Source organism: Nilaparvata lugens, chromosome 5 (assembly GCF_014356525.2).
Source record: "Nilaparvata lugens isolate BPH chromosome 5, ASM1435652v1, whole genome shotgun sequence".
Taxonomy (NCBI): domain Eukaryota; kingdom Metazoa; phylum Arthropoda; class Insecta; order Hemiptera; family Delphacidae; genus Nilaparvata; species Nilaparvata lugens.
Window position 1 is genome coordinate 46,928,343 of NC_052508.1, and position 14,153 is coordinate 46,942,495.

Here is a 14,153-nt window from a genome sequence, read left to right on the forward strand (position 1 = left end):
TTTATAGACAAAGTATTTTGCATCATATTCTAGCGAAGATAGAAGATGTCGCATCATTCTATCTATACCTTCTCATTACCTTCTCTATATCAAAAAGTAGATGAACACAAGTTCTCAATAGCGGACAACTCTTTATAGCGGACATTTTACTAATCCCCAGAGGTGTCCGCTATTGGGAGATTTCACTGTATCATCCAGTACAACAGTACTTTTTTATATTTCATTGGAGCATAATGATTTTCAACTCAGAAGAGCCATTTGCAAATACAGCGGCTTATTGACCACGCAAAGTGAGGTCTAAGATTCAAATCGACGATTTTGCGTTTCTCTTTATGTATATATATTTTGAGAAATTTGACAGGAGAGTGCCTTTTTGAATTGCGCGTCGATGTATAAAAGGTTTTTTGAAATTTTGCATTTTAAGGATAATAAGAGGAAAAGGAGTTTCCTTTATACGCCAATATTTCTGTGAAAATCAGACTATAGAATTATTTATAATAAATCAACTGTCGAGTGGATTATTAATTGCATGCAATGACGAATGGAATATTCGCTCAAAGTAACATAGTATATTTCTCTCTCAACCTTTCAACTCGGTCTGAATAGTTGCCAGTGTGTCTTGGAGGAATTGGATTTTGATAATAGTAGTTGTTTACAACAGATGATTAGCATTGTCCATAAACCAACTCAAACAGCTGTTTTCACACCTATATCTCACCGACATGACAGGACAGAATCCTATACTATTAAACGAGCAACTTCTGTTTATATGTTCAGATGTTTATATGTTTGTATTTCACCGGATCTCGAGAACGGCTCTAACGATTCTCACGAAATTCAGAAAATAGTAGGTTTATAATATCAAGATTCGATTGCACTAGGTCTCATCCCTGGGAAAACTCGCTGAAGGACATTAAAAGGATAATTATTATTCATCCTTGGAAAAACAGCTGATAATAATTATTTCGTCGTCTGTTAGTGATAGAAGTGAGTGAGCGAGTTCATGTGTGGGACTGTGTCAAAATTATGACTCAGCTGTTGAACTTTTGTAATCATTCAATCAGGTTCTTAGTGCCGGTTGCAAAAAAGCCGGGTTATTTTCAATCCTGATTAATTCCAGTATATCCATCTTTTTGAAATGGTCTTCTCTGATTTGGTTCACGTGAAGTTAAACAGGATTAAAATTTAACCGGCTTTTGTGCAACTGGGCCTTTGTGAGGGGAATTTTTGCATTCCTCTAGGAATTAATCTCAATTTACTGTGATTAGATAGAACATTTCTGTATAAATGTTATTATAATTTCTTCTTTCGTAATAATTTTTATGCTTTTGTACTCCAGAGCGAAGCTCGGTCCCTGATATTATACTCTGATAAGACAGGATTGGAGGAGGCTGTGGTTTATAACTGCACGATATCTACAGTTCACAGAACTACTAGTAGGAATGAGATTCAGAAAATGTATAAGCAGCTGACAGGTTACATGCCTCTTCATTGTGCTGCATTCTCTACCTGGGTACTTGCCTCTACATTGGCATGTGATTACCGGCGGCATGTAGAAACAAACCTGTTTGTTTTTACGTGCCGGCATGTACTGATGAATTTCGACCAGCTGACCAATAGGAAAGCATTACCAAGAAAATTCATGCAATCAGCTGATCGCAATTCTTCTGAAACAGGCCATGTGGTCGCACTGTCAATATTGTGAAATATTGGTATTTTTGTTCTGAAAATGACAGGAATATGTACTGCAGAGAAGAAAAAAGCTCCTTGCTTGACGAAAAGTGGAATTGTAATGAAATTTTAAAATTCTTAAAAGTTTTCCAAAGCCATAAATTATTAAGAATTAATAAAAAATGATTTCTTACTATACGTTTATATTCTTATTTTATGTCAACTATTTTTCTTTTCTGCTTCAATAATTAAAACCAGCCAAACTAGACAAAACAGCTGCCTCAATCACTTCTCTACAGGGGATGTACCTCTAAACCCTGTCAATAAGCCCCTTTAGCATCCAAGTGAATGGACACACTGAAAGCGCGCGGCGCCTCCGTTAATGCAAATGTTGATTTGGGAAGGGCGGCACGTCTCCTGTGTGGTTTCAGCTCTACTATTTCTCTCCTTAACATTATTTTTTAATGGACAAGTTTCATCAGTTGATTTGATCATATATGAGACAGTATTTCTTTTAAAGTTCTGAAAGAATTATGTGATAAAATAACTGAGCCTCTCGTTTTCATAGTGAATAGCGCTTTTCAAGTAAGAGTCCTCCCTGATTCTGTGAAAATCACCAACGTAATACCTATATTTAAGAAAGGTGATCAAAAAAATATGATCAACTACAGACTTATATCTGCTTTGCCTGCCTTATCAAAGATTTTTGAAAGGATGATGTATAAATAGTTTATTGAAAAAATTAATATTTTTTAATCACTGTGTATTTTGCATTTATTCAAATACATGAAAGAATCACTGTGGTCTATGTATAACAGGAAACTATCTGCAGAAATTCAAAATAAGTTATGTTGAGTGAATGTCAAAATGGGTTTATTAAAAATAAGTATATTGTTATATAAAATAACAATCACAGCCACAGTCACATTCATTGAAAAAGTTATTCAGGAGGTTGACAAAGGAATTGTCACTATGGGGGTGCTATTGAACCTATTAAGATAGCCTATATATTATTTTGGATTTTTGTTCAATAATAAAATATATATTATACTGCCAGACTTGTGAATATTGGTATAGCTAGAAGTATTTACTTCTCGCTTATTAATACTCATCTGGTGTATAATTATTGTAATTAGCTTTGGGGTTCAACATCTATAAAAAACATTCAGATATTAATATTAATTTTTGCTAAAGCGTGCAATAAGATTCTTAGAAAATTTAGAGATCTTACGCTGCTCACTTTACCATCTATATATAATATCTATCGCGTCCTACTTTTCACTGCAGATAGAACTGGCACTTTAAAAAATAATTCAGATGTGCATAACTATGGTAGTAGAAATCCATTCATTAAACATCATTGGTTAAAATTTTCCGATAAGTGTTTATGGCTTGCAACTTTACAGGGAGCTGCCTAAAAATTTGTCAAAGTAGGCCTAATTGAGATTTGTACACACTTCTGTTTAAAAAGGCATATTAGAGTGTTGAAGTTTTGAAATATTATAGGATGTTATAATTTGTTCAACTGTAAATCACAATTATTTGTTTGTAGAGTGTAGAAGAATGTTATAATAATTATTGATGTGACATGTGCTATATTTTGTAAGTTCCTGTTATTTTATTTATTTTCTGTATTTTTCAACACTTATTAACATGGCCAGTTGTAAAGTGCTTTGACTTAATAAAATTGAATTATTGATTTCTTTATTATCATTTACAACTCTCTCTGGAGAAAACTGCGATGCAAAACGCATGCGCTAATACTATATAGCGCTCCAGGTGAATGTTTGGTGAACTACAATGACAAAATTCCTTATTCTAAATTTAAAAACGAATGAAGAATACTAGAATATCTGTCATGGTAGGAAAATCCTAACCCCTAACATTACCAAAAATCCTTACTAACCCTAACAATAACCCTGATCAAACAGGTTACATAATATGCGTTTTGCGCATGCGCATAATTCTCTTGAGAGAGAACGTTCATCTCATTTTATTCTTTATTGCTCTTAACCTAATTTATTTTTGAATCATGACACATAGATACATACACATACTGTGTTATCAAGGTGAGGTACTGAGGTAATGGTGACTGGCAAATGTTACAAAATGTGGAACGTTACAATAATATCAATAAAACTCTGAAGTTCTAGTTATTTTCTCAGGCCCAAAAACGCAACTCTATTAGGCCTTCAATGTCAAATATTTTTGCGCAAGTGATGTTAGGTTTAGGTTGACAAAGTCATTTTCAACATGAGTAAATCAACTCTGCAGGAAAACTTACATAAGTAGGCTATGAAATTATTAACTCCACAGAAAGATTCAAACTAATACTATCTTCATCAATTCCAACGTAGATAGGCCTACTTCTCCAATATTTTAGAATAATTTTTCAAAAACTGAAAAAATCAAACCTCCCATTCTATGAATAAAATTATACACCCACTAGAACGAAATGATCTGGGATGACGTCATTATAACGGTCTTTATCAGTTCCTTTTCTCAAACATCCTAAAGCCAATCAATAGCCTTCTCTCTATGATAATTTGCTGAAACAGTATAATTTGAACTAATTTTCAATTCATCAAATATTTTTAATATACCATGCTAAAGCGTCAACTATTTCGGTACGGTATCGGTTAGCTCTTATCATTACAACTACAATACAATTGGATTGGGCAGGGGAAGGGATTCAAATCGACCTCTATCGACCTCAATATTGATGCCAACCTAAAAACCTTTTATTCCCTCCTCGGCCAAAATGTGGCCTGTGAGAAATGTCAATACACTTAAATCAAACAAGTTATTTACCTGACTGAACGATGTTATTAGAACAGGCAGCGCTGGAATCATCGGCTTTGTTCACAGGCGAAGCGAAAGCAGTTGCTGTCAGCTCGGCAGAGTTGTTCGTATCTTGGCAGCCATCTTTGTTTTTATCCGCTGCTGCAGTTTCGTCTTTCGAAATTTCAGTTCCATTCGGAGGCACGCTCATCGTAGTAGAAACGCTGTCGAATTCTGCTTGATAACCGTTCGATGGTGTATCGGCTCCAACAATTTTAATCGATTTTTCGAACTTGGCATCGGAACAAGGATTATTCCCGTTTCTGACTTCTTCAATTTTGCCATTCAATACATCAATGTTCTTCATCATGAATTTTTCATTCAAGATGTCGTGTGAGGGTTCGGATTTTTCTCGAAATCGAGATTTTCTATCATATCACAAACGGTACGAGATCTTCTGAAACAATAATGGGAAAAATTTTCGATACAGTAGTGTGTCAAATGAGCACCAAAACTTCAGTAAAATCGATGAACCTAGCCTACACCTGAATACTACTACCGTATAATACACATAAATTATTGCAACACGACAGAAGTAGAGGTGAATTTATTACAGATATGAGCGAGAGAGTGCAGACTGTTCGTTTAAGAGTTGTTTGTAATGTTGTATAGTGAAGAGAACAGAGAAGCGATCAGAGAACGGTGAAGTAGACAACGAAGAACGAATATTGTATCACTCCGCCACTTACCGTTCCCCCACCACTTTGCTTCTATTACGTCATCATGATTGAAGAAAGATGAGTTACAAAAGAGCAGAACTGGCATAAAAGTGAACACAATAATTATTAATAAAGGGAATAGATTAATTTATGAAAAAAATAAAAACTAAACAAAAATGAATGAAGTAACTAAACCATACAGTAGGCTAGATTTTTTGTTAAAATACCGTAAGTTGTAAACTGAAGAAAAAAAATTAATTATTATCTTTCATCATCGTTCGTCTTATTACCTCCACATAAGATTGAATCTCATGTGAGCATCACCTCCAGAAAAAACCTTGGTTTTGTTTTTAAATTAACTAATATACAGTACGAGTTTTACTCTGACCTTTTACATAATAACTTACTGACAGAAACACATAGCAGTCCTGTTGTACCCTACACTTTCTCGAAGTTTTCTGACTTTAAAGGAGGATTAAAAATAAAGTAAATTAATGGAAATTCAAATTTACTGACAAAATTTATATTAAAAAATATTTTTTGGGCCAAAATAGTCTGAATTTTTTAATAATAGCATTGGTTTCTGACCAAGGTCAACACTCGCGTTTCATTGAGAATGTAGCAATATGGATTTAAAAGAGGTTGAATTATCTCATGGATTTCTCCTGAAGAATATTTAGGCTACTTTCAGAAAATTCACTTTCTCATAAGAGAGGTACTACGTACTAGGGTAATACAAAAATAAGGGTTCAATGTACAATATATTAAAACTGGACAAAACTTTCTCTTGGAACTTGTGTTATCAGTAAGATTATCCCAAACCCAACTATATAATTCAATATTGTAGCTATTGTAAGTTAAATTCTAGGTAAATGAGGCTCTATAGGAAAAAATGGTCATCTAATAAATTTTGGTATTTAGTCATAAATTTGGTATAGTAATTTAAGTCATCACGAATTAACAATACAGATCTAACAAAGATCTGTACATATTGAGCAAAAAGATGGAACTACTTTATTCAATAGAAGACGTTATGAGCCAAAATGATAAGAGAGAATTTTCAAAAGAGAAAGAGAGGAGTTTCGCTCGATGTAACGATTCGATCGCACTCGTTTTTGGAGAGACGGTTGCCTCGCTTTGCGTTGCCAGGTTGCCACGTTGCCAGTTGCCTTCTGGGATCGCATCGAACGAGGCTTCACTACGCAATTTATCGTTATCACCAATCGGCAATCAGTACGCTTGCGCACTTGATTGTTTACTTCAATTTATTTCTATTCATACTTAATCCAGTCAAGGAAGGGTTATAGAAGGAAAAGTTTGAAAGACAATTTCTGACACCGCAGTTCTGTTTAAGGTATTAAGGAGGTAAACATATCAAAAGTACCCATCCCTCCCAATGTGCTAAGGGGGTGGAAGTGGTTCAACGGTACCATTTTTAGGTTTCTCGCATATAACTCGAGAATTATACATCTTACGGACATGACTATGATAAGTTAAAGCTTACATGCGATTTCCTACAATATTGATCTCACATGTTTTTCTATAGCTCTTCCACTTTCTGATTCATCTGCTCTTAAAGATGTGACATTTTTGAAAAAACATATTTTCGTTCAATTTTTTGCTATTTTTGCTCTCGTAACTTTTTGAACATCGATCGACAGACATGACTATTCTATACGAAATTGTAGCTGGCTTTATTTCATACAATAATCAACTAAAAACTTTTCTGTATCTTCTATATTTTTCAAGATGTCCGCTCTTGGAGGAGTGACATTTTTGAGAAAAAAACACGTTTGCCTCCAATGTTTGATATTTTTGCTCTTATATTTTTTTCAAAAATCGATGAAAAGTTCATGCTGATTATGGGTTTATAGAACATTAGATTCTCTTCAATTTTATGTAGGATTTAATTTCACACTTCTAAGCATTTCCAAACGACTGTAACAGCACTTTTAGGCTCAACTCACTTACGCGACTCAGGTCGAGAAGAGACTCGACTCTAGTTGAGAGCATGTGTTTTCAAATGGGCGACGTCGCGGAAACTAGAATCAACTGGTCTGAGTGTCACCATTTGGAAACACAATCATGCTCTCGACTAGAGTCGAGTCTCTTCTCGACCTGAGTCGCGTAAGTTTTAGTTGAGCCTTAGTGTTTAGTGCCTCCAGTTTTGCAACAATATACCAATTGACAAAGGAATTTGAAGGGAATGTTTTGACATAATTTTTGACTTTACAGCTTTGTCGCGAGTAGTTGGGAGAATAACATTTATATCAAAAGTCCCCATCCCTACCCCATGCACTAAAGGAATGAGAGCGGTTTAAAAGTTGCATATTCTAGTTTCCTCCTCTCTTGCTTATATCTTGGGAGCTTATACCTCGTGGATCTGTAAGATGTAGGCCTACTTATTTATGAGTTCAAATAGATTAATAGGATCTGGAAATATTTCTTTTGGATAGTATAGAGTTGAAGCTACTGGAGACTTGTAATAGGTTCAACTACAGTATAAGTCAATTTATTCTTCGTTTCTAGTTATTTATGCTAATACCAATGCGACTGAAGTTTTTAGGATTCAAATTGAAGCTGACAGATCCATTTATGAAATGTTTTATTATAAACCACCATCTATGTACAATACTGTTTTTCGTTTAGCCTGTTAGCATTATTCCTGTTTTTGATCCGCTGCCTTTCACTTTATAATGATCAAATCGAAACGTCATTGGTCTTGTTTCATTGCAAATTGAGATGCTTCTCAACACTGATGACCAAACAAGTTTTGTAGAAAGGCTTGACTATTTGAAAAAAAAAATAATAAAGTGTAAACGATCGCAGTTTTTATCCCTCAAAAAGCACGAAGGTGTTGCAAAGTTAAAGCTGTTGCATATATAGATATATCATGCCAGAAGTCCAAAATATATGAGCAACTCAAACTTTTAATACTGAGCTAAATAGATTTATCGTTGTTATTTTTAGCTGTGACTTGGAACCCCAATTTTGCAGTATTTTCGTGTATGGTTTGATAATATATTCTATAGTGAGATTCACTTCAAACTCTCAGCATTTCTCATTGATAACATGAATGCTTCTTATTTGACCAATACTGACAGTTGAAAGCTTCAAACTGAATCTCAGCCATGACAATGGCAACACCGTTGCACAAAATAGGGTCAACAACCTTTTTTCAGAACTGAGTGAAACCAGTCCTGTCCTCTTTTCTCACATTGCTTTCTTCTCTATTATTGCATTATAAAAATTTATCACAAAATAATAAATTTTTCTTAATTTTCTGTCAGTAGTCACGCAGTATTGAGAAACACGCCATAATAATAATGTCATTGTAAATTCGATTTTTATAGACAGTTCTACTAAAACAAACCAGTATCACTTTCAAAAAAAAAAATTTCTCCACTCATTAAAAAATGGCAATACTTTGAATGAAAATTATTCCGGGGAAATGTAGGGTAAACGTTCTTGAATGATAGGTACTGTAGAAGTTGGAGAAAAAATTGTTTTTAATGCTAAAAGTGATTGATAGCTATAGGTACCACAAGTTCGTATCCATTCAAATCGAAGGTCTTGGGGTTGAGGTGGTTGGCAAACCACAGAGGGTAGAATATTGTCAGAGAACTAAAAAAAAATGGCCACATTTCAAAAGCTAGAATTCTCGATTCGTTATTTTCCTACTAATCTGAGTTATATGGTTCAATGTCCCCTTAATCCATAACATTTCACACCGTGTTATCTAGAACATAAGGTAAAACTAAACGATACGTTAAAGCTTGAAGGAGGTATAAGTCCACGAATAAAATTGTACAGTACCAATAGAGATTCCAGATATCACACACAACACACATGAATTAGAAGAATTTCGTCATTTCTTGGCCATGAATATCTTGATTAATTACGATACAATGAAAATATAGTTTGTAGTGTGTTAATAAAGGTCACTATCAATTTTGGGAGTAGTCGAGCTCTTTCTTCAAGCTCTTGAACAATATTCAAAGTTATCGTAAAAATCTGGTGTGGCGCACTAACACAACTTTCCTTGCCGTTATGAAAATTGATCACCTGAAGCTAGTGTTCATGCGCATCTCAAGTCATACTATTCAAAAATATGAGCCAGCTGGTGACAGGACAATAACGCTGGAGACAAACGAGGTCTGCTATCTCTTCATAGTGAATAATTCAATAGAATCAACAGTTTGCAATTGAATAATCACATTTTCTCGAATTTCAAGCTTATTTTCAATTTAGGTGAAAATTCCACTGAATGTTATTGTAGAGATTTTCATGCTCAATCTTTTCCACTTTGAATTTTTTTGTTTAAATTGAATCTGAAGCCTGATAGTTGGGAATCTAAAATCAAACTTTGCATAGATGGGGCGGAGCTCTTGAAATTTTTACAGATATGGGACTTATGGCAGTTGATAGAGCTCATCAATGACTATTTTAGGTATAAATTTGATCAAAATCGTTGGAGCCGTTTTCGAGAAAATCGCGAGAAGTTCTGTTTTTGACAACATTTTCGCCATTTTAGCCGCCATCTTGAATTGCATTTGATTGAAATTGTTCGTGTCGGATCCCTATATTGTAAGGACAGTAAGTTCCAAATGTCAAGTCATTCCGTTAATTTGGGAAATGAGATATAGTGTACACAGACATACATACGTTCATAAACACACACACACACACACACACACACACACACACACACACACACACACACCAATACCCAAAAATCACTTTTTTGGACTCAGGGGTCCTTGAAACGTATAGAAATTTACAAATGGGGTACTTTATTTTTTCGGAAAGCAATACTTTCCTTACCTATGGTAATAGGGCAAGGAAAGTAAAGAGATTGCAACTTCAGCTGAAATCGTGAGCACCGATCCACACACGGCTCACTGTTCTACATCTACGAGAGCCGAGAAGAATGATGCAGAACAAGAAGCAAGTACCAAGTAGGCCTACCGCACTACCGGTCGCATCGCTGTGTCGATCACATCACATGAGCAGAGGAACAGAGCGAGCTCAAAGTTGCCAGCCAGCTAGCCAGCCCAGCCCAGCCCACAGCTGAATGTTAGAACGCAGTTGCTGAGCTGCGGTGTTGCCGTATTGACTCCGTTCGTTCGTTCGACGTTCCAGTGCTGTTACCAGCTTTCGACAATAGGACGCCATTACGAGAGAAAATAGAAACACCATCACCGTTGGTTCTCTTTGCATCGCTATCGCTATACTTTGCAGTCATAATTTTGGTTCGTTTTGCCTAAAACTGGGAATACACAAGGTACATGAAATTCCCATGGAAATTAGACAGCCATCTAATCCGATAATTATTGGTTCAGGTTTAGTGTTTGGCTTTGGGTTCAGGGTTTGTGTTTATAATCCATCATAGCAAGATGGCGTTGGAGTTTTTTTTGATGGGGGGGGGGGTGGATCGGTGTTTAATTGATTTCCAGCATTTCAGATGACAAAATAAATGTCAACGATTCCTTATTAAGTTCAATTTCAAGATGCCTTAAGTACCCTTGATAGTGAAACTTGAAGGTTGAATAATAATATAGCCTACTAATAGTCCTACCTTATTCCATTGGACTAGCTTTCATTTTCATTTTTAAACAATTTTGTTTTGCAATACATTCATATTTTACACATCTAAGAACAATAGATGATGAAAGGAAGGTGAATTTTTAAATTGAGTTGTCCCGTAATAGGTACCGAAAAATGCAAAGAAGAAAACTTTCTTCGTTTCCTGAATGAATTTGACAGGGACAAGAGTAGTTTTGGGCGAAAATGTACCTTGCCGTTCTCTACTGCACTATCTGCACATTCATTTCAGAGTAGATATAATTATGTAAATAGACCTACTGAATATATTAGAGCTCGAAATATTCATTTTTTATTGAGATGAAAATATTTCACTGTTGAGAATGGACCAATTCGGACAGAAAGTATTGCTTTAGTCACCTAGTCCACTTATTCAATTCACGTAATAGTAATGTCTTCAACTCAGCAAGAGAACTGATAAGAGAAAAACGCTTATAACGTGAGAAGAAAGATTTTGAAGATGGTTTCAGGATAAAATACTACTAACTCAAGTTTTCATTAATTGGAACATTAAAAAAAAATAGTTGGGATTATACGAAGGGGGAGGCGGGTTGATGACGACGGTATGGTTTTCCCATTCTGAAAACAAGTAATATTACTAAATATAATAATATTCAAAAGGCTTCTAGCATTTAACCACTTGACACACCCTATGCAAGTGCCTCGGGCGTTAATTTTTTGGAAGCAACACAATATCAAAATACGAAAATAGGAAATACTTAGCTTTAGTAAAATAAAAATCGCAGAATAACATTTAGCCTAAGGCAGGATTAGAGTAGAATGAAATTAATCTATTATCAACCCTTGGAATTTCGTATGTTTGAACCCTTCTTCAATTCATCAGTTCATGACTTATAATATTTAGCATTTGAAATCTTGCAAATGTCTGTTAAGATATGATAATATGTTTATTATTTAAGAGCGATCAGGAATTCCGAGCTCTGCTGTCCACATTCTTTGTATGGACATTATAATGGCAGCTGTGAAATACAAGCGTTGTAACTTACTTTACTTAAGATTTCTCAATTTAGATAAATTGATGAAAAATCAAATCAGACAGAGAGCTTATATCCTTGGCTTCGGTATCAATTCAACAATAATAAATTATGATAAGCATTTCTTTTTACTTGTGCAATAAATAATAACTACAGTTTCCATGTATTCATGCATAGTTATCAAAAACGCTTTACCGCTTTCCGTATGCACACAACCTCAACATCTAAATAATGTATTATTGCTCTCGTATCAAGTTGTGTTTCTGCTTCAGAATATCACAGCAAATAAAGTAATAATTTTCTCTTAGCCTTTCTCTTTAAGCTATACTGAGCTGCGAAAAGACATGAAATACTTTATGAATATAGTGTATCGTGAAAATTAATGAAGAAGTCTCAATATTATTGTATCTGTTCTAAGTAAGCAACCTTGGCCCGGTTACACAAAAGCCGGTTAAATTTTAGCCGTGATTAATTTCATGAGAACCAATCAGAGAAGGCCTTTTTGATAAAACATCTTCTCTGATTGGTTCTCGTGGAATTAATCACGATTAAAATTTAACCGGCCTTTGTGCAACCGGCACTAAATGTAGCAAAAAGTGATCCAATTTCTCTACGTAGGTAGAACATTTTACAATAACAGAGCCATAAACTTGATTTCAGTGACAAATATATTTGGATACGTATTAGGGCTGTATTTAAATTCTTATGATAATACAGTGGGAAATTATTGCGAAGAAAGTGCATTGCTTGGATTCTAGAAATAAGTCGTTGCCAGTTGTTACACGTTCATACAAATTTACCAGAGTCTACAAGCTTGAAATTGGCAACACTGATCTCACAATATAGACAAGCCAGGCTCGGAGATGCTCTCATCATTGACTCATTGTTGAAACAATAATTTGAAGCCTGTAAAGACAACTGAATTTGATGATTGAAACTTACTTCGGCTCGTTCAAAACAGCCAAATTCTTATACTTTCAAGCTCATCAAATATGGGATTATCGAATTGTGATTAACAGAAGTTTCGTGTCGAGTTATATATCACAGATTTCGTATTCTCTTTTGTCTACTTTGATTATTCTATTAATATTCTACTTCAGGTGTAAACTTGTTCAAACTATTCCCAACCATCATTAATAGTTCTAGTAATATCACAGCCAGACACAACTGTTATTAGAAATCCATAACTGATAAAGAAAAATGAAATATTATAAAAATTTTTCTTTAGTTAATAGCACTTGAAAAATTTCCTTTCAGAAACATAGCTAGATTTACATCGTTTAGCAGAGCTATGCTACATAAGCAATGTGAAACAATAACCCATCCTTATAGACCTAAACAACCATCCTCGGTAAATTAAGAATCTACAGGCAAAATTTAAAGTTAATCAGTCCAGTAGTTCAGACGTGATGCGTCATCACATACGTGTAATAGCCTATCCTTTCATTTTATTATAGATAGAGTCCGTCTCTTACAACAAAATTTGTTTTTCATGGCCATTTTTTGTTCTTTAGTGGCAACATTTTTAAAACTACACGTTGGAAAATTTAAAGTTCACTCGGTTGAAAAATGGTAGTGTGATTCTTATTTCCAACCATTCTTTACATGATCCAATACCTAATTTGCCATCTTTTCATTTCACAAACCACAATCCTCATGAATGGGTTTAAGCTAAGCAAGGGTAAAGATGCTAGACTGGAGGAGGGGAATTCGCAATTAGTATGTTTTCTGAAATATTGATCGAATTAGTCCTATTCTCCTAGTCCATCTTTTTCTATTATAGAGAATTGAAAATCATTGAATACTGCAAAAAATAGTGATAGTAATAATAGAGAATATAGAAACGCTAAGACTGATAACGACACCCTCTCTTTCACCACTGAAGCCCAGTATTCAGCTTTGTTAAGTAGTAAGGAAGCGAGCATGGCTATCAGGGATAGCAACGCTTGGCTTGGACGAGCTAACTCGTGTCCACTACATTTTATCAAGATTCTACAGAATAAAGAATGCTATATAGTTGTGCATAACTAGAAGGTCTCTCGCTGCTATTTGAAGCAAGGAAATCCACTGTCATCTCGTCATGCGCTAACTGTAGGTAGAAAACATCAATGGTCAACCTATAGAAAAATCTGGTGTGGCGCACTCACACAACTTTCCTTGCCTTTATGAAAATTAATCACCTGACACTAGTGTACACGCGCATCTCAAGTCTACTAATTCTAAGATCTGTCGAGCCAGCTGGTGACAGGACAATAGCGCTGCAGACAGACAAGGTCTGCTATCTGTTCATAGTGAATGATTTAATAGAATCAACAGTTGCCAACAGTTTGCAATTGAAATAATAACATTTTCTCGAATTTCGAGCTTATTTTCAATTTTAGGT

At 34.9% G+C, this 14,153-nt stretch overlaps 2 protein-coding genes across 16 annotated transcripts in view; one reads left to right on the top strand and one right to left on the bottom strand.

The window, feature by feature from the left end:
* Positions 1 to 14,153, bottom strand: part of LOC111053681 (calponin homology domain-containing protein DDB_G0272472) — a 57,044-nt gene that overhangs the window by 39,734 nt on the left and 3,157 nt on the right. For 10 of the 15 annotated variants that reach the window (XM_039428459.1, XM_039428456.1, XM_039428458.1 and 7 more), the window contains exon 2: positions 4,483 to 4,909. In XM_039428459.1, coding sequence (XP_039284393.1) covers positions 4,483 to 4,822 — 340 coding nt within the window. In that variant the 5' untranslated portion in view covers positions 4,823 to 4,909. Of the gene's footprint in view, positions 1 to 4,482; positions 5,158 to 9,995; positions 10,191 to 14,153 lie in introns of those variants that run through there. The other 5 variants (XM_039428450.1, XM_039428461.1, XM_039428453.1 and 2 more) reach the window with 3 other exon arrangements.
* The window catches only part of LOC111047734, a 41,746-nt gene continuing 37,848 nt past the window's right edge, over positions 10,256 to 14,153 (top strand). The window contains exon 1 of the mRNA XM_039428465.1: positions 10,256 to 10,455. The gene's annotated coding sequence lies outside the window, so the exon portion shown is untranslated. The remainder of the gene's footprint in view (positions 10,456 to 14,153) is intronic.